The sequence below is a fragment of the Erpetoichthys calabaricus genome, chromosome 2 (assembly GCF_900747795.2).
Source record: "Erpetoichthys calabaricus chromosome 2, fErpCal1.3, whole genome shotgun sequence".
NCBI lineage: Eukaryota > Metazoa > Chordata > Cladistia > Polypteriformes > Polypteridae > Erpetoichthys > Erpetoichthys calabaricus.
The window spans coordinates 153,766,866-153,789,288 of NC_041395.2; the positions used below are offsets into that span (position 1 = coordinate 153,766,866).

General features: G+C 36.7%; 1 protein-coding gene across 1 annotated transcript in view; it reads left to right on the forward strand.

Annotated features, from left to right (window-relative positions):
• The window catches only part of atp1b3a (ATPase Na+/K+ transporting subunit beta 3a), a 78,609-nt gene that overhangs the window by 40,610 nt on the left and 15,576 nt on the right, over window positions 1-22,423 (forward strand). Inside the window, 3 exon segments of the mRNA XM_028794671.2 lie at window positions 6,602-6,700; window positions 16,547-16,737; window positions 19,822-19,872. Coding sequence (XP_028650504.2) covers window positions 6,602-6,700; window positions 16,547-16,737; window positions 19,822-19,872 — 341 coding nt within the window.

Below are 22,423 nucleotides of genomic sequence, written 5' to 3' on the forward strand. Positions count from 1 at the left end.
CCTGCTTTGCGTCCTGTGCTTCCTGGGATGGGCTCTAGCTTCCCCAGGACACTGTTTAAGATAAAGCATGTTTGGAAGATGAATAGATGGATAACACATGATAGATTTCCCAGAAAAGATTTAATTTATTCTTTATATATGGAAAGATTTGTTTTTATGTATAGAAACTGACTCTTCACATTACTGAAGAGCATTGTATACATGTTTGTTTATGAATAGGAGCACTTTGATATGCTCGGGAGTTCAGTGGAATAACTGTTGGGTTGGCAGCTGAGAATAGCCATTCTAACCTGATGACACAAATATTAAGATATATCTTAAATCTTTTACTGACTGCAACTTGCAGTCTACAATTAAACATGTCACCAAGGCCTGGAGTTGGTGAGCTAGTGACTATAAAGTTTGCTCAACATCCTGAACACATTCAGCCAGCTTGCCACCAAGTTCCTATGTCTACTGGTAGTAGTTAATTTCCCTAGATAACTGTCAGCTATACATTTGACTGGAAAGCTTTGTGGTAGCACTGATTTCATCTGACTTGTAGTATGTTGTGACATGTTACTGTAATTTAATTTCTGGTTGCTAGCACAATAAAAAAAAGTCAGTGAGTTATGAGTGTTCATTGGCTCTCAGTTGCTTTTCAGCCCTTGTGTCTTCGTGTTAAAATGGATTTCTTTATGACTTGTGGCAGTGGCTCTAAATGGATTCTGGCACCCCTGTTTAATATAACTGATTAGCTGTTGAAAGCCTTATTACATCACCTACCCTGATTGGTAACGTGTCTTGTATCACTGTGAACACCATCTGTGTTATTTCCTAAGACTGTCAGACATCACATTTTTCCTTGCTAGTGCTTCCAATGTGGTAGTCACTGCAGTCTGACCTAACAAATGGCTTATTTGACATACTGTATCTGATAATGCACTGTAGATGTAATGCTATTGTATTTCAGTACAGCAGTGAATTACGGCACACTTTTGCTTGAAATACTCCCAAAGAATTTTTGTCATGCTTCATTTTTGCCAATGACTTCCATTTTGCTTCCTAGTGCGGTGAACGATCTGACATGTATCTTAAGTATTGCCCTCATACAGTATGTCTTTTGAAATGGGCAGCAGTTCTTAAAGTAACTCTGTATCGGATGTTGCAATGCAACAGGACAGTTACATTTCCCAGAGCAAAATATAATCAAACAGATTGTTTATTTGAACAGCAGTTAATTTTTAACATCCCTGTAAGAAACCTAATGTCTTTAATCCTTAAAAAATTATTTTTTTACATTTTGTATTATTTGAAATCTGAGTAGTTCTCAACATATTTTTGTCTGCGTCTGAAAATGTAAAAAAATATGTAGAGCAACATAATGTTGTACTTTTACCTCGGGGCAGGAAACCATTATAATATTGGTTAATAGCTGACAGCCTTAAATAGGGGCTCATTTCAAAATCTGTGTGTTAATGTGTAGGACTGGAGCTACATATGTGGAATTACAAAAATCTGATGTGGCCAGCATATCGTAGAACATGAGGACCGTATACGATGTGAGTTTTCCAGAATATATTCAAATTGCAATACCACTTAAGTTTACTTTTCACATTCTAGCCCACCTTGAAGGCTAATCTACATGGTAATTCCTTAAGGTATAAAAAGGAATCAAGCTTGAAGGTGAATAGTAAAAATCCATCCATCCATCCATTATCCAACCCGCTATATCCTTCCTAACTACAGGGTCACGGGGGTCTGCTTGAGCCAATCCCAGCCAACACAGGGCGCAAGGCAGGAACAAATCCCCGGGCAGGGCGCCAGCCCACCGCAGGGCACACACACACACCAAGCACACACTGGGACAATTTAGAATCGCCAATGCACCTAACCTGCATGTCTTTGGACTGTGGGGAGGAAACTGGAGCACCCGGAGGGAAACCCACGCAGACACGGGGGGAACATGCAAACTCCACGCAGGAGGACCTGGGAAGCGAAACCCGGGTCTCCTAACTGCGAGGAAGCAGCGCTACCACTACGCCACAGTGCCGCCAGTCACCAAAAACAAAATCAGCTTTTAAAACTGACAAGTGTATGTTGTCCCCAAAATTTTGCAAGAATCGGTCAATTAATTCTTGAACTACAAAAAAAAAAAATCAGAATATTCTTGCTAAAGACAGACAAACACACAGGCATAAATGTGAAAATGCTCAAAAATTTCAAATGTGTCAATTTTTTATGAAAAAAATAATTCCTCCATATATGAAATATGGAAAAATAAAAAAATATTCCATGTGGGATGAATTTACAAAATAGTTTATATTTGATGAACTAGATTGACACATCTAGATTGACACTGCATGTTGCCTGCAGTGATGTGCCTTCAGTCTAATAAAAGAGAACAATAAATCAAGATAAACTGAAGAATTGAATTACCATAGTTGGTTACCGTATTATGGCACGGTATACAGCAATGTACCATGTTAGTGAATGTAAATGAAAGGACTGCAATTAAAAAGCCAGATAGAACAGATTAATCTGTAATCTGAATTAGGAATAGACCTCTGAAGAGAGTTCATGAGAATGAAAACTTGCCAAGAGTTGTGTAACATGATATTTGAACATTGTCAGAAAATCTCAGTAATGGGTTTACATGTTATAAGCAGCAGCGATTTCAACAAGCAGTTGTCAAAGTCAGTAATAGCATTCTGAAGACAGTTGATATATGGCTGGAAGCAAATAAAGAAGTAATGAAGTCAGTGACTAGCTCAGGAGTGTCACAGCTTTCTGAACCTGTTGATTCTTTATACTGTATGCTTAAAATGATCTTTTGGTTTGACCGTATAAATTGCCTACATTTTAATTTAGGCACACTCCAGTGTTAATTAAATGCAGAACCTGAAAGCATACAAAATGCTGTTGGTGTGAATTTGATTATACTGTGCATGCCTAAGATTAATCATCCCCTGCATTAAAAGCCAGCAGTTTTCAAACCTCTTTTTGTATTAAGATTACATTTTTTTTTGTGAAAATTATCTCTTGTAGTTAACATCCCCCATGCTTAGAACGCCATAGATATTTATTATACCAATATTTTTGCTTTAAGGTTGCCAACTGAGAAACATATACTGTATGAATGTGCAAAACATCTCATTTTTGAACGTAAAATAGTCGGCCTATCAATGAGTTGGATTAGCGCTAGACTGGTACAGTATTATTATACGGATGTTTCTCTGTTGTAAATTAATAAGTGCTAGGCAACACTGTCCATTACATTTGCTTATTCATATCTCTTTTGAAGTTTTTGTGACATGCTAGATGTTGAACTTCATTCATTACTAAAAGCATACTTTCTATAAGAAACACCTTTGTCCATGATTATACGATTAGCGCAAATATATTGCTTCTACAAGTGAACTATGATTCTTAGCGCAATGAGAGAAGTCGCAAAATCAACGGAATGTTCATGCAAATTATAGAAAAAAAAACCCGAACTAAATCCGTTAAGTAGTTCTCTCGTGAAAAGCAGACAGACATACAAATGGGTCTAAAAAACTATAAGAAATTTCGTGCTTGGATCACGAAATTTTTAAAACCGTTTCTTAGTGAGCACCTATGGGCCAAGGGAAACCTACATTCCAAATTTCAAGTCCCAAGTCCTCATTGTTCGGGAGATTTTGTGATGATTGAGTCAGTGGTATTTGGCCTTATATATTTAAAAGATAGCTCAAACTATCCATTATATATCTTGTGGGAAGACAGAGGTAAGTACCTGGAGGCTTAGCTGGAAATCATATGAAAACCCAAGAGGTGTACTGCAGTAACACAAATAGAATTGGATTCTTACATTCAGGCCCCCACTATGCAGGAGTAATCAAGCAAGAGGGCACCACTGGACGAGCTCCACATAAGTAATTGTAAAGTTAAGTTACTTAAAAAAGTTATTCATAATTGGTAAATTCTAAAGTCCTGAAATTTGAAGTTTGACACTTCCTTTACATGGTTTTGTTTTCAATATTTTGATCTGCTAGAATATTTCAGTTATAACTAGGGCTGGGCTTTATGAAAAAAATTCTTATCATGATAAATTTTTTCATGTCAGTCAATATCAATATGAATCACTCTTTCTGTCAAGCTTAAAGATTCCTTTTTACTTCTAAATGAGATGTGAAGATATCATAAGGGTAATTTTGGTTTAAATGTTATTTATTTTCTGTGAGAAGTTGAACATGACAAATGTACTGAATGGTTTCTACATTTACAAGACATTTAGAAGTACATTATAGTAGAACATTATAGAACTGTATTTCAAATAAATAAAATAGGTATGTAATAAACAAAAATTCTGATCAGTCAAAAGCTTTCAAGTTTTACAGGAGAACACACTAAATTTGTTGGTGAACTTTTTTAAAACTAAAATCTTAAAAGCTTTCAAGTTCTACAGGAGAACACAAAGTAAATTCTTTGGTCAGTTACATATAAATAAAGTAGGCATTAACAGAGTAAAATCTCAAAAAAACAACCTCTATATTGTATCCTTTCCTTTGTATAGATTGAAATTGCTTTAAATGGGTGGGAAACAAACCCACAAATAAATATACAAAATGCATTCTGCATATATCCTCAGTACAAATTCAAGCAGCATTCAAATGTAAGCGAAGGAGAGCATAAACAGAACTGACATTTATTCAGTTGTGGTCAGCTTATGCTCCAAGGGAGGAAAAAAAAAAGCACAAGAAAACCCCATTAGTGCATCACTTATTTGGGTCCAGGACCATAAAGTCTTACATTGTTTGTGCTCTAAAGGATGGCAGTGTTTCAGGCAGTACAAAAGATTAGTGGTATTACCTGTGTTTATGGGAACATGTTTTCAGCACAATTTACAGTGCTCACTACTCTGCGTTTTGTGGGACTTTAAATAGCCAAAATATCTCCACACTACCAAAATCCTCTAACTCTTCTTTTCAACAATGTTTTTGTCTTTTGAGCCTTGGGCCATGTCTGTTGGGGTGTCTTCTTTGGTAATGCTGATTTTTTTTGAGTTTTTGTTAATATTTTCTGTTGTCACTCTCTTTTATCTTGCTCTCACTCTGATGCACTGGCATGTGTGGCTGCTGTAGCCCAAACATTAGCTTGTGTGCTGTTTACAGCTGCTATGCTCTGTGCTGTGTGTGTGTGTGTCAACCTAACCTGATGTATCTTACTGTATTCCAGCCTCATGATTGTTTCGGCGTGGTGCTATTCTCATTATCATTGGCTTTTCATGTTGTCTGTCAAAACATGGATAGAATGAGTTCTATCGACTTTCTATCAACTACAGTATGTCTTATATTTCTATTGAGGAAAAGTTATTTCTCAATAATTATCTTTATCGTTTTCATCATGTTATATTTTGTTCTCCTTCAATGGCAAAACATTATGCGTGATAGTATATGAAATATGCTTAAATTATAGCCCAAAAACCACATCTTACATGCCTGCATGACATAATGTTTTGTTCAGTGGTCAGGGATTATGATTAGGTTTTAAATTGCCAATTTTAATCAGGTAAAACAGTCACTAAGTATGTCAGATCACCTGTTTGTGCATCTTGGCTTGAAGGGAATCTGTGGCTCAGTAATCTATATGCGTGTTCAATAAAAACGTTTTTTTTTTTTTTTTTTTAAATATGCAACCAAAATTATATTCCAGATTTTTAAAAGAGTCAGTAACCAAATTAGACCAGATAATGAACATTTATAATGTAGGAAAAATTGTGAAACATTTGTATGAGCAAAGATTTAACTAAATAACGTCTCATTCATCCTTGATCCTGTTAGTTATTGCCATTCTTATGTTAGTATTGAATTTTGCTCTGCTGAATTTTTTTGAGAGTACTTGTGATAACTCTTTAAGTAAAAAAAATTATTGTGCAAGGTATGGTTTGAATCTAAAATTAGGTTGATTCCAGTCTTGTACTTAGTGTTGCTATAAATTGTAAACCAATGTTCGCTTATTGTGTGGCATTGTGCAAAGATACTCTGTGTAAAAATCAGGGATTCAGGATGTACAGTAAATAGTAGTTGGGAGTTAGGAGTGTAATAAATCACAAAAAAACAGGAATGTTCATACATAAGTAGGATGGAAGATTCACTCTTTTTATATGTTTGTGGTATTGTATATTATCCTGTACTCTAGATATGCAGAGAAAACAAAGTTATGTCCCAGCAAATTTACAAAAATGACATGTTGGATATCTCCAAGGTTGTATGTTGTATTGTACTGTAGTCACAGGAGAAATCTTGATGCCATGGGGGTCTTGTTCTCGAGATGCTGGAATATCTTACCTTCATTTATACAACCCACTGCCACTACAGTGACACCTACAAAAGATGGACTATTTGTTTTTTATGGTCACCCTTTATATACTCATACACCTGATGTAGTAGTGGTTACATTTAAAACAATTCCATTTTCTTACTTGGAAAGTTATCTTTTGCAAATATGTTAGTTGAAAGACTGTAAATGGCCTTCAGTAATTATTTTTGGAATAACTGGTATAGTGTATTTATTGTATTTGTATTTAAAATGATCTTGCTGGAAAAACGGAATTGACAATTGTTTCTAATTTTTCTTGCAGGATTAGTAATTAGGCCAAAGGCACCAGAAATAATTTTTAATAGGTCAGCACCTTCAGAATATAAGGAGTACACAGACCATCTGGAGGCATTCCTAAGTAGTAAGTACACTGTTTCTGCTTTTTTTTTGTGTGGTGTTTTAAAAATATTGATAGACCGGCCTCCCGTAAAGCTCAGAGAATGATTTTGCTTTAAACTATTTCCTTGCAATTACTGCAATGTCTAGATCTAATTAAAGAGTTTTGTGATTTTAATGAACATAATTTAGTATAAAATGTACCATATATTTTTATTAATAGTTTATAACATTTAAATCATGACTGTTCATGTCATGTTCATGTTTATTGAACAAACAAAATCATCCTTCATACAGGGCTATTAATGAGCAAAAGCTAACTTTCTCCCCGAGGACAAATAAAGCACATGTCTGTCTGTCTGTCTGTGTGATCAAGTATTGGCATGTACTCTCTTATGACTGTGAAGGGCAACTGCATCAGTTCAATGCCACTCCAAGTGGTGTAGGATTCTATCTGTGATCACTGATAGCAACATGCATTCCAGTCATGAAATCTGAAAAAGACAATGACCCACGTGCTGCCTGTTTTTTGAAATCGCTGACAGTTGTTCTCCGTTTAATGATGCTGACGTTGGACTCAACAAATACCTTCAGTGTGAGTGCTCATGGGTTCTTTCTTATTTAAGAGTGCTGGTGACAAAACATATATGTTATATGCTTAAAAGTTTACATATTAGGGCATAGTTGTGTAGATCATCAACAGTAACCATGTGAAAGATTTTGCCTTAAAATACATACTGTATGTTACTGGTCTCACAGTGGTAATTTAAGTAGTTTTGCTACCCAATAGAGCTTGGACCCCAGTTTAATTTACCAACTTGGGTGCCTTTGTGTGGAGTTCGCATTTTCACCCCATATTCACATTTGTTTCTTCATGTTTGCTCACACAATCCAAACGTATGCTGTAAGGTAATTTGCAACTGGACATTTACAGTACCTGGCAGCAGTGAGTCTGCATTATGAAGGACTAGTGTTCTATTCAGATTTTTTTTGCCTTGCCATGGTATAAAAAATAAATATTAAAAAAATCAGTTTGAGTTAGGGCTGGTCGGTATGACCAAAATTCTATATCACTGTATTTTTCAAAATTATACCAACGGTATTTTTTTCCCCATGCATGAGTGGATGTTAACCACATTTTCAATTGAATACTACAGTAGACTGGCTAAGAATAACCTATTCCACTGTCATGAGAATTGTACATTGTACAAAACAATATTTTAATGTGCACACAAGTATTAATACAGGTTTGCATGGCCTCATAAAGTGATAGTTTTCAAGGGGGTGACACTAATGAAGAGAAGGAATCACATTGCATGACAGTTGCAGTCAAAATATAGAGCCTTTTTATTGAACAAATTTTGCAAACAACTTAAAACTATAATTTTGACAACATATTTTTAACCATCCAAGGAGGCATTTAGACTTAGTCAAATATCCAGAGGTGCTTGTCAAAAGTTGTATTGCACTGAACATGTCTTAGAAAAGGAGTAAATAGTAAATATTTTTTGTAAACCAACTACACTTTCTGTTAATGTTAACAATCTCTGTCCACTGACACGTTAGCTATATGGATTGTAATGGCGTTGGTTATCTAGATCCACTGCTTGTTTTTTTGTCGCAGGCAGTACCTCTAGCAAACATGTCTACAAGTGACGTCTGACTCGAGTGTCCTCTAGGTTTTTCAGTTTTACCTGAGGACGTGGAGGGTGCCAATCTTAGTTCCATACATTCATGGTACTCCAGAGCGTGTTTGCGGCTAAGGTGGTGCAGCAAATTGCTCGTGTTACTGCCTCCGGCGACAACTTTAGCTCAACAGCGTTTGCAGTAAATGGTTGTTTGGTCCACATCCGACTTTTTAAAATAAAAATCTACAGACCGCAGACACGGCTTCTTTTTTCGGCAAAAGTTCTTCTGTGTCATCATGTTCAACGTTATCGTCTGCTACAGCTTCAGTTTCAGAATGTTCTCTGTCAATTTTCACTGCTCAATATCTCCACTAATACATTTACTCCGTTGCATGCGTGTTTAGAGGTGTAGCAGTGAAAAAAGTCCCCCCTTAAACAGTTTCCCGCTGCGCCACGTTCCAAATGTTGTTTAGGCTATTTAAACCGGTGTTGCGGTATAAGAAAAATCCATATCATAACAAAAATCAAAAACGGTTTTCGGTATGAACCGGTATACCGCCCAGCACTAGTTTGAATTTTCTTTTTTGTTAATTCTTTGTTCAAGGAAACATCATAGCTAGGGAACAAGACATTCCAAAAATTTGCCTATCCTGAATTCATTCAGTATTCATGGGATTTGTGTTTCGTTTCTATAAAAAAAAAAAAAAAAGTATGTAACTAGTTTGCCCACTGGCATCTCTTGCCCCCTCTCATCCAAACGTGTGTGAGAAGATCCCCATGTGCTCCTAATAGGACTCACTCATTTGGTGTGCTGGAGCATGAGAACAAGTGATTTAATTTAAGTACACAATTGTTGCAGTGATTTTTAGTTGCAGGCGTCACTTATGTAGTGTGACTGATATCCCCAGCATGACTCAGTCCAACCATTCTGCCACTCGCCCTGATTTTGTCTTAAGTCATAGGAGCAGGCTCACCCTGAAGTACAATGCATACAATTCAGCCACAAGTAAATAGGGGATGTGCATGTTTGGAGACTTGTCTGTTAGAAATTTTGTGTTTAACATACCACAATGGAATGAAAAAAAAAAGTATTACGACTGCATCTGAACTTGCTGTAAATGGAAAGCATTCACATAACACCGGCGTAGTCAGGTAGTAGTTTACCGGCCGTCAGAAAAAGGGGCGAGCTTGTAATACTGTGAAAATATGAAACTGTGCTGGCAAGTCATCCCCCAGGGAGTCATGTCATTTTCCTAGTCATGTAATCTGACATCCACAAAAATAGCAACCTCAGTCGTTAAATTTGACATCATACTCTGACTAGAAGTTGTGTGATGTAACATCAGCTATGCTCTCATTCTCTCACACACAGTGGGGGGCTTGCAAGAAACAATAAGATGTGCTCTTCTGCATGCTTACTCAGTCTCATCCAGAGCAGAATGAGAATGAGAAGCAGCCTTCTTGTGTTCTCGGCTGTCTCGCCCTGTGTGGCACGTATAATTGCTGTTTAAATCTCATTTGTAGATATAAGCTGGCTGTCATTTTTGTATAACACTGCTGTCTTCTAACTCTTCAGGGAACCAGTGTTGCTTGAAAAATACCATTATTGTGCACGAGTTTGTTGTATTCAAAGCTACTGACCCAAATTTATATGTCAAGTGATTGATGTATATATAAATACCGTAACTATTAGACAGGGATACTCAATTACAGTCCTAGAGAACCACAGTGGCTACAGATTTTTGCTTTAACCATTTTCCTAATTAGAATCCGTTTATTTAGTACTAAAGCAATGTTTTTTGGACTTGGGTTTAGTTATCTTGCTTGTTACTTTTCAGCAGCCTTAACTGTGTATTTTAGTTTTAAAAAGCTGCATTTAGGTTTTATTTGGTACCACTTTACTTAACCAGACATCAGTTAATAATGAGGTGCAAATGACAAAGGAACCACTAGCCCTCCAGCTAATGTGCTTCCATTTTAACCCGTGTATGTGCATCCTGAAATATCTGTGTTAATGCAAAGAGATGAGAAGGGCCAAGAAGTAAAAAAATGTTCCAGGCCATATAACATATGGATAATGAAAACAGAAAAGTCTACAATGTGATAAAGAGTTGTCTTGGAAGGATGAAAACACTAATAAACCACATAATTAAATAACACATTTCATGATCTATGAGGCTTGGTATCAAATTACAAAACTGGTTGGAGAGAAAACCTGCAGCCACTTTGGCACTCCAGGAGTGTAAATGAGGCCTTTGGATTAGGTAGTACAGGTTAAGCCATGTTTGTGGTAATTTTATTTGCAACGTAAGAGGCTATCTAAGGACATTTCACTGTATTCAAGTTTCCATTATAAATAATGCTTAAAGCCCCAGCCTAAGATAAACTTCTACTGTACAGTATATCCTGATCTTTTAAATCACCTTGGTGAAAGACTTTGCAGACAGACAAGTAATGTGATGGATTCTCAGTTATTTATAAGGGCATGAACAGAATGTTGTTTTTATTTAATTTTGTGCCTTGATACAAAATATCTACACCTCTCCCTCTCTCGCAAGGTGTTTCATGTATGAAACTTTCTTGGTAAGCTTTTGGGGTGGAGGGGAGTCAGCGACAGTTTCATGTAGTAATACATTTAATCATGAATATAGGGTACTGCCTAAAGGATTAATGTGACATGGCATTAAAATGAGACCTTGGGTAATCTAGCACTGGAAGCAGACTTGGATCCTCATGGTTGAAGATTGATGCACGTAGAAATTAGAGATGAGGTGTCTGTCTAAAGTATAGCAGATGGCCATTTATAGGCTGGGGATATTAACTATAAATAGTGCATACAGATCTGCTTTAATAGAGAGACTTTGTCACCCTTTTTGTAGTCTTCTTAAATACTAATGTTGCTTTTATTATATTTAAATTTTAGAAATATGTAAATTACATTTTATATAGTGAGTTATTTTAGCAGTTTCATAGAGTCTGTCTGCAATTGACACATTTTATACACTATGTAGAATCAGACTTGTGCATTGTTCCTCTTAATTGCCTAAGTCACGTAAAACAGAGGTCCCCAACCACCGGTCCGCGACCCACTACCGGGCCGCAGCCGTCTGACAGCCGGGCCGCGAGAGAACTGCCGGCAACGGAGACTCACTCAGACTTTTCAGAACGCTTGGCGGGCGGGGCTTTGCAGCAGCACAGAGAGAGGAGAGACACCGAGGTGAGAGACTATTACAACAAAGTATTGTTACGGTCCCGACAGTTTCCCCATATGACACGAGTCTATAGAAATCGCGTTACTACGAAGTACATTCAGCAGATACTTTCATTACAACGAAGTGACCTTGAAATGCCTGAATGAATCATCCACAGAGCAGTTAGATCTGTGGTCGCAGCTCAGATGTACACATTTGCACAACGATCCCCAAACAGAAACATTGTAAAAAAAAATTCTTTCTTCGAACTTTCCTCGTACTGTTTTTTTTTTTTTTGCTGTTTTTGTTTTCTGTGGTTTTCATTGATTCCTTTTGCTTATTGCTTGTCAACATTTGAAAAACATCCATTGGAATTTAACTCATTGTCACCCTCCTATAGAAATGGCAGACACGAAAAAAAACGATAACAGTGTTAATGTTTGTGATGTGCAATCTGTTGGAATGGCAAATGCAAAGCATATGTCTTTGTTATATGCAAAAAAAGAAGAAAAATCTCAGGTTGCAAACGTATGCGAACTGCTTAATAACTTAATAATAATAGAAATGTTATGTAAATTGTGTATAAAACTGCCCCCACTCCCCCCCTGACCGGTCCGTGGAAAAATTTGCATCTAATAAAGTGGTCCTTGCTGTCAAAAAGGTTGGGGACCACTGGAGTAAAACATTTCTACTTAAAATAAAATAAAAAAAATTAATTTGTAAACCAGACATTTGTCATATAACAGAATGGTATGCTGTTCATGTCTCACTATTCAGTATGATAGCTGTTAAATATCGTTTTAAAAGAAATTTCTTATAAATGGGATACTCAGCAATTTCTTTTTAAGAAGAAATACATGCATGTTGCTGTTTTTGCTAGTCTTCTAGTTATATCTATATATGTTCTCCATTTTAAAAGACTGTACAATGGATAAGAGCAAACTTTTTAAAGAATAGGGTTCTGTTTTTAAAAAAAGTCATTCCCTGACATAAATCTGCACCTCAGCTCTCTTAAATTTCAAACAGCACTATCCTTAAAATTAGGGTGAACACAATAGGGCATAACAGTTTGTCTGCATGTGTCTGACCTCACACTGTTACTTTTGGACCTTTTCTATATTTTTATTTTTTTATGAGCAAGGAAGTTATAATTTCAAGTAACTATTAGCTATTAAAAATATCTTCCAGGATACGTTAAGGTACCTCTTCATGAGCCTTTGTTCAAATTTCTTTATGTCTTCTATGTAAGCACAGCACAGTCCAGTACAGCACAAATGTTTTTTTGGGTTCTACAGTATATCATTACAATTCCATTATGTAAGTAGATCAGGTAGACAGTAAAGTGTTGAAATCTTGGCTTTAGATTTGCTAACTTAGTTGATGCAATGAATGCTAATAGTATTTGCAAAACTTTGATACATTTGATGATGCTGTGTCAGTACCTTATTCATTGTCAAAATTAAATTATGACTAGGGAATCCATTCCTAGGCTCCCGGACATTTTTCATTCCCGCATTCCCAGGAATGAAACTGCTGTAATTCCCGGGAAAACGGGAATGGCCAAACTCGCATATATAGCGTGTAAAAATTGATCAAGAAATAACAGTTATAGTTGAAAGTAATTAAGGTGACGCCATTGCTGCAGCTTGCACTTCATCAGACAACAGCTTTGAACAGAAACTTGAAATTGCAATGCGTCAGTCTGTTGCATCCGCATTATCTGTGCCAAGAAACTTGCCATCACAGAATGATGACAAGAAACTGGATGCATCAGTAAAAGCTGAAATGGCGGTGTTTCATCGCAACAGCAAGCACGGGCGTTGTTTAGAACAAGTGTATCAGTATCTGATGATTGTACCGTCTACTTCAGTGGAGGCAGAGCGTGCTTTCTCAGTGGCTGGCGTACTTCTGCATGAAGGTACGCTCTCGCATGGACGACCGCATGCTGGACACGTTAATAATAATAATAATTCATAACATTGATATAGCGCTTTTCTCAGTACTCAAAGCGCTATCCACACAGGGAAGAACCGGGAAGCGAACCCACAATCTTCCACAGTCTCCTTACTGCAAAGCAGCAGCACTATCACTGCGCCGCCTGTGAGGACATTGTGCTTTCTATGCTCTTATTACCACAACTAAAGATACATGTACTTCTATGACAGCATGAACTGCTTGTAAGTAAGGTTAGTCTTTTATTTGTGTCAACATATTGCAGTAGTTTTATTAAAAATAAGTGTCGGTCATTCTAAAATCGTTTACATGTGAGATGCCCGGGATTCCCGGGAATGAAATGCAGGATTCCTGAATTCCCGGGAATGGATAAACCCATCCGGGAATGGATTCCCTAATTATGACCAAAAGAAGGGGTCTACAAATGCACTACAGTTACTTGTGGATTATCCATTGCAATGCCAGATCTTTAGAAAATGTCCAAACCACATTTATGTTGGATGTGCTCATCTTGAGCTTTCTCAAGCTTGCAGCAGTAAGGTCAGAGTTCACTGCATACCTATGTCCGTGGTTCTGTTATGTTTTCAAAGTGACAGGGATGAAGTGTCTACTCCCACTAGCTGTGCTTTACCTACATCTTTTTTTTCAGTGGTGTTGTAAGGATTGATGTAAAATTCTCTACTTTTGTGTTTTCCCTGACATCATAAACCATACAACCAAGCTGATCTGATACATGCAAGCTGTCTATTGTTGCCCAACTGATAAGGGGCCCAGATGACACCTGAGTGGCACAGGACTGTTGTAAGGTTCATCTTGTTCTTCTGTAAGTGACAGAACCACACTCAGGTGAATTTTCGCACTGCAGCATGGGTAGACAGGTGTTAGGATGACTTGTCATTATGAGTGGTGTCAAGTACAGGTAAGTAAATACTTCAAGGGCAAGAAAATGAAAGGCTCGCTGGAGGACTGGAAAGATACCAAGGAGGGGGGCCATGAAATAATAAAACACAACCTTTTTGAGTTATATATGGTCTCTGTTGTCATCATTTTGGAGTGGAAAAGTGCCAGGGATATTTCTTCTGTTAGAACCGAAACAAGATTTGTATGCTGATGTAGTATGGCTACTTACAGATTACTGTGTGAATGTTAGGTGTGTAGAATGCAAATCGAGTCTCCATTTATTAAAGCTAATTAAACATTTATGCTGACTATTAAGTCAAATGCTGGAGTTTAGAAAAAGCTAGTAAATATTTTAAAATCATGCCACCATCTCATCACCTGTCTTATGGAGAACATGTAATTGGTGTAATAGTGCATTTGTACCTGATAACAAGCAATGAAAGACACTAATCTAACTGGTAACTTAAATTTTCAGTGCATCTCTGGGTACTTTTCCACTAAACACTGACTCAAATGTGCCACACTGGCATCTTTATAATATTTAAAATGTTTTCCTGCTATCATTGTTCCATTGATCTTGTTTTGTTTCTGAATTTGCTTCAAATATAAAATGGGGTCATGTTGTGTTTGTTTTTTTGGTTGCAAATTTCACGTTTCCCCACATTGACTAGCTGCAGAATAAAATCTTGACTTGTGTATATATAGTTTATACCTTTTCATGTAGTCAAGTCCTTAACATGAATTTTTAACCAAGATTAAAAAATAGTATATGTTTGATGCTTGTGTTGCCTAAAACCAAAAATGAAGCAGTGTGAGCGTATACATTTTTTTTACAAGATTGTACCAGTAAATTGTACATTTCTGCTCTGCAGCTGTTTCATCTTTTTGACGTTGAAGCTATTAACTTTTGGTCCTAACAACGTGCATTTTTAAGTGAAACTGTATCTATAATATTAAAAAATGTGCAAGAGGCCTAGCCTAAACATGAAAAACAGCCCCAGGCCATTATCCTGCCACCACCAAACTTTACAGTAGACACTATGCAGTCCAGAAGGTTGAATGGCTTCATCCATCAGACTGGCAGATTGTGAAGTTGTGATTCGTCACTCCAGAGAGCACATTTCCACTGGCAGCTTGCCTTACATCAGCTGAGCCGATGCTTGGCGTTGCGCATGGTAATCTTGGGTTTGTGTGCAGCTGCTTAGCCATGGAAACTCACTTCCTGAAGTTCTTGTGCTAATGTTGCATACAGAGGTAGTTTGGAACTGTGTTGTACGTGACTCAATAGAGGGTAGGTGATTATTATGGGCTGTGTGCTTCAGGTCTGGCTGAGCTGTTGTTGGTCCTAAACATTTCTCCTTCACATTAGTAGCACTTACAGTCAAATCTATCAGAGCAGAATTTTCATGTACTGACAATTTGTGACAAATTGGCCTTCAGTGACAGAGCTCTTAAAGTCACGAGCCGTTCTTCTGCCAGTGTTTGTCAATAAAGATTGAATGGCTACTTGCTCGATTTTATACACCTGAAACATCTGAACTCAATAATTTGGAGGGGTGTCCTCGTACCTTTGGCCGTATACTATAGTGGAGCTGAATGATTGTTGCAGTTGTACTTTGCTTGCCATTTGAAAACTGAGGCTATACTTTATTACAAGTGAAATTTGAATTTTTGTAAGAATTCAGACGAAGAAGCTCTCATTTTATAGCATCAATATGTGAAGAAAATTTCACTGGAGTTGCTAAACTTTCCTTACCTGAGCCAGAATTCATCAATAAGGAGCTGCAACAGATTGAAGATGAGTAAAAATGAGAGATGGCACTTGGAGGGACAGAGAGAAATTGACAAGCTAGACAGAAGGAATGGAAAACGCGAGACTAATGGAATTTTTGTGATACTGGATCATATTTCAGTATTGGAATTTTCTGCCAAAATGCTAGAGACATGCAACTGTCTGTGTAAGAAAGTGGTGTTGTAGCTATTGCTATTGCTTTATGTCACAAACTCTCGCCACCACCTTAGCTTTTTTTGCACTGTGAGATCATGAATAACCTGCTGCTGATGTTTGTACTTTTTCTCCATATTATGTTATTGACAAGTATTAATATTTGGTAAATTTAAAACTGTAGCCATTGTTTTTTTTACCATCTTTTTTTCTTCCTATTGTAAAAACAGAGAAACTATGTATTTTTATTTCAGAATACAATGGTGAACATCAACAGAATAATATTGACTGCACTCCTGGAGCCTACTTTATTCAAGATAATCAGCCACTCCCCAAACAAGTCTGCAAATTTGAACGTAGTTTGCTGGGCCAGTGTTCTGGGATTACCGATCAGACCTTTGGCTATTCTGAAGGAAGACCTTGTATAATTGTCAAAATGAACAGAGTAAGTATTGCTGCCAACACTTGCTGGGCTTCCATTTTGGGTCTTTTAAAATATGTTTTTAATTAATTTGTGCAAGTAATCGTTCATATTCTAATATCATATTATACTGCCACACAGGGATTACATTTACAGCTACTGAATCAAGTCACCTGCCCTTTAGTATCCTGGGGTTTCTCTTTCTGCTCAGGGGACACATCTCCTGCTTACCAACAGCTGCCAGTCAGAGGCTTTCTATGGGGTTTAGAGATTCCCTGTACCAACTTCTGGTTCATCTACTGGGAAACCTGTTTAAAATGGTAAAATTAAGTATGAGAAACTTAAGCTAAGACTAGAGCCAGTGTCCAAAAAGGAGTAGGAAAACACATTTTTGGTTAATCCACACCTGTGATCCCATGCTTGTTGGAAATGTCACAATGAAAGTCAAGTTGACCTTTGTGTTAACTGTTCCAGCACTTCACATTCTACAGGATGGCACAGTGTAGTTTAATGTCAATGATTTTGGTGGAATGATATGGTGGTCAGATGCTGAATATGTCACCATTAATGCCAACAGGAGTAACAGGATCAAAGTAACTTTAAAGGAGGCTGAACCATACGTTAGAGAGATGAAGAAGAGACTGGAAAAGCTTAGTAACAGTTTGTAACGGTGATTGTTATAATTGTCCTCTAGACTAGACAGCAGGGCAATTTGAACAGTGCAACTCTATGTAAAATTAAAGAAAAATGCCAAGTCATGGATTTGTCAGTTCCTAAGGTGCATATTTGTACTAGTGAATGGAGCATGAAAAGATTAGGAAAGTGAACATTGTGTTTTCTGCTTGCTGATTGGATGTCATATTAGCTATCGCAGTGGAGCTGGGTTCAGTTCCTGTCCTTGGTCACTTGTGGATATGTGTGATTTCTTTAGGTAAACTAGGTCTCTCTAATATCCCCAAGATATTAATATTAAGTAAAATTGCACTGTTGGACTGGCATTCCATTCGTGGCTGGCAGCTGCCATGCACCTAATGTTTCTAGGATAACTTGGCTCCCTGTGAACTTCCACATTTCTTATTGGGTGTATCACAATAGCCCTTTTAAGAAAACAGAGGGTTGGAATTTTAGTGTCAGTGTGTAGTGCATGTCCAGCCTTTTCTAAGGCAAAGGCCATATGAATCTAAATGCAGTTCATGGAATTTTTATCACAAAGTGCTGGCAAGACACAGACATATCCTAATGTATGCTTAGTGGAATTCTTTAGTTTTCAGTTTATAAAGGCTAGACTATTTGTGCAGAATCTCTGGGGATTTACTGTAACTAGAAACCGGTTCCTGCAGTCAGGATATTACTTCTGTATGTTGGAATACAGTGAAAACTTTGCATTAATTGTTGTAGCTCTCAATAAAAACAGTGTGCTATGTATATTCTTAGGAATAAAGGCTTTTCCAGTAAAGAGACATTTAACTATAGAAAGGTGTTTCTGTAACTGGAAATTCTATGAGATATTGTGCAAATAACGTGTCCTTTAAAAATGTAAAAATCTGACTGCTGGTAAAGAAGAAAAAGTATAAAATGAAATTGAACACACTTCAGATCTCTTCACACAGTCATCACTTGAACATTTAATGATAATGAAGTTATTGACAAACATTTCGTCAGACAAATATTGTTTGTTTATACACACACACACACACCACTGTTTCCTTGTACAACAGTTTGTTGCCGCACTTTCATATTAGCAGGGTGCTGCCTAAAGCTGGTATGCTATAAAGCTTTCACTGCCTTTTGTTATACGTCCACCAAACCTTCCATTTGCCAGTCAAACACTTAATTGTGCCTCCTTATTTAGTTAGCAGTGCTCCTTTTAATTCCACCACATTTCTGTATTTGTCACTGTTCTGCTCCGTGATAAGGCTGCTCTGGCTTCTGAGTTTGGACTTATGCAATCAGGCAATCAGGTTGCAGTCCTCTGTTTTGTTTAAAGCTATAATTAAAAAAAAATCTTATAAAAGGCCTTTTGATACGATTAAAAAACAGTTGCCAAATATAGAACTACAATAAGGGTTAATCATAATTTGCATATAAAAATGTAAGGCAGGACCCAAACCTGAATGGGGAACCAGTCCATCACAGAGCCTTGTCATGTTCACAGCCACACTGTCACTCGGCAGGACTAAATTACAACTGACGTTTAATTCAGTAGATATAGGACTTGTTTGGGATGACTGAATAAAGCCAGATTACCCAAAGAAGAAGCCAGGCAGACATTTTTGATGGGGGGGTTTTGAACTAGGAAAATCCAGACAGATAGTGACTAGGAGCAGAATGTGAATCAAAGATGTTGAGTTCATGCCACACTGATTTAATCTTGATTACGCAAATTATTTCATAATTAGTCAAGCAGAAGTAGATGCTCTTAACATGGATAGCAGGGTTGTGTAAATACTGTTTAGAAAATAATTGTTAAAATTTTTAATGAAACATTATAGTGCTGGACATATTGGGAATAATACAAAAATGCATAACCCAAGGAAGCCTGATGTATACGCAGACTCGTATTCTACTCTGACTCTCACAAAACAATATTTCATTCAAATATTTAAAGCAAATAAAGCATTTAAATTGCAGAATATCCAGTATGTAATGTATTAAGGAATAAACTTGAATGTGGAATTTCAAGTTTTTTTATTAAATGCAATGCAGTATTAAACTGTTACCAGTGCCTGCTGTTGAAGTGAAGGAGTGCAAACTGGTGGACTCTGAATTGGAATGGACAATTAGGTGTGTTAAGGGAATTTGGAGAAAGATTACCAGTTGTCATTTCATAACATGAAAATTTGTTTCCTCAGTGACATACAACTTGAGATCATGCCGTGTTAGAACATTTTGGAAGACATTAATAATGTTATTTAATTGGATTTTGGGTACAGTGTATTTCACTTTTTAGGCCAAGGCCTGAATTTGCTTCCGAAACACCTTTGTGCAGTTCCCTTTAGAGCTAAGCAGCATGATAAACTAGCACAGATCTTAATGAACATTTATTTATGACAGTTTTTCTTACTTTTAAAAATAATGTGATTATTCAATTGTTTTCTTTTTCCATAGATTATTGGACTTAAGCCAAAACCTACTCCTTTCATCAACTGCACTGCAAAGGTGAGGTTTTTTCAACAGTAAACTGTAGTTTATATAAATCATGAAAATGACTGGGACAAAAACATTATCTAAATATATTCTGTTTTTATATTGACAGACAGAATGACAGAGCAAAAGAACCTGTATTTTGGATCAGGCTTGTTAGTTTGCACATTAAGACAGAATGGTCATATTAAAAATAGCCTCAGAATGTTATACTTCAAGGTTATAACGTACCTGTTTGAAGAGAATCTTTCAAGAGCTTTTCCCACCAGTATTCAAAGCAGCGGTCTGAGCCATGCACAGCTAGCTTAGCCACGGTGCTGTCCTGTTGTCATGGAGTTTATGTGACATTTTATGACAGCAGATTGAAGGCTTTACTTCTACAGGTTCAAAAATACAACGTCAAATACAGATCACATTTACCAAGACAGCTATAATACTAGATATGTCAGTGAGACTTTTGTTTTTTTTCAGTAAGTGAAATTCTCATGCTAATTAATGTCAATATAGTCTGATAGGACTCTGCTCAAAAACATAAGATATAACAGAAAAGAGAAGTCATACCAGTGTCAGTGGACTTCCATTTGCATGTCCTGTGCACATTTCCTGATGTGAGAAGTTGTAGAAATTGCTGATGCTCCCTAAGTTTGGATTCCAGACCTTTCAGATGCAGCTCAACAAGAACATGGAGATGTGAAGAAGATTCAGATTAGCCCTAGTTGTCACAGTATATGTATAGAATTATTCCTAAATCATATATTCATACTGACTAAATAAAATGACAATGCATTTATATATAAAACAGCAATTATTTTGAAATAGTTTTTTTTTTTGTACATTTTGAAACACAAGAGAAAATGCATTATGGATGATCTGCATAAAAGATGAAAATAGAATCGATCAGTGTGCAAAAGCTTTACTAATATTTCTGTTTTATTATCCGGCCTTGTCACTAGTTAACAAAAAATGAGTTTGCACAGGTTATTCTTTAGAAAAGAGAAATAATGCTTATCACTAAAACTCTGTTTTTTTTTCTATTATTATTTAGTTAATTTGTTCCATTTTAATAAATAATCTCTTCCAACTGGGCAACAGGTATCCAAAACTGTCCGCCATTTTGTACGTAATTTATAAGTAACTTTCACGAATTTATCCACAGTGATGTGTTATTTTTCACTAACAGGCAACTTGATAACTGCTGGAAAGTATTTGACCTTCTGTCTTCTGTGATGCACTCATCATTCAGTCATTTTTGATCATGTGACCATCTGTTTGTTTTCTGAGCTAATGGATGTGCACGCGACAGGTTTACCATGAGCCAGGGCCAGTCTTGGTGTACTGGCCTGGAGAGGACACTGCTCCATTAAGGGGCACACACACACTCTTTTTTTGGGGCCCACTGAGAGTGAATAACTTCTTTTTTTAGATGTAGGAGAAAACCAGGCAAAACCATGTAGTTTCCACATAGCCATTGACTAGGATAGAATTCAAGTTCAGGTTCCCAGAGCTGTGAGGTTGATGTGCTAATGACGTGCATTGCCATGCTTCCCTGTCCTCCTTCTGTTCCTCCTGTTGGTATGTTTATCCCAATGCTTGAACTTTCTTTGCTTTGCGACAGTAATCAGATTGAGATTCAGGGGTACCTGACATTGTGACACCTTACTATGCACTGACAACATCCTGTTTGTTGAAAGCATGTATAGTGTTTGTGTTTGCCTTTTTATCAATCATCATTTCAGCCAATTAAATGTTCTGTAAAATTTCATTCTATGTTGTTAAATATTTTTGTAAATTGAATTTCATATTCTTAAATACCTAAAGCATATTACATATGAATATTTTCATCTTTTTTATATTCTTCTCTGTTTGTCTCTTATAGATAAAGTGTTTTCCATTTTGTGCTTTATTTTTATGTCTGTTTTCACTTGTGTGTGTATATTTTTATTTTTATTTTATTCCATGCTGCACATAGAGCCTTAGCCTCTTTAAAAGCTGATGGGTAAGATCTAAGCATCTTCTAGGAGTTTCCAGCTTTTAATTTCTCTAACATTTTCCCTTAATGATTGTCCACCAGCTTTGCTGTTCTAGATGTGTTCTCTTGCAGTAGATTTTTTTTCATGTGGCGTGCATTTTGTATACTGCTTTAAACTTGATATTGTATACCTTCTAATGTAAAGGAAAAATTAACAGTGCATTTGTAACAACAGTTACAACGTTCACTCTTTTCTCCAAGTTTACCTTATGGGAAGTTTGCATTTGTTCCATTGTAACCCTTTACTTCCTTTTGTCTGTGTAGTAGTTGGGAGGTTTTCTAAAGCTGGGATGTTTCATTGCCATCCTTGCCTTTAGAATCCAAAATGTCTTTTTAATTGGAGTTACATGTTTGTTGTATACAGAAATGCTATTAATAGAAATTTTGCCGAGAGTGCCTTTTTATCTTATGAAGGTATACAATACCTCCATTTAGTCATTCCTTTCCTCCCATTTAATTTATGTTTTTAAATTCAGTGGTAGGAAATGGAAATAAATTTTAAGATTCAATTTGTAATCCACAGTGCCACTAATATTT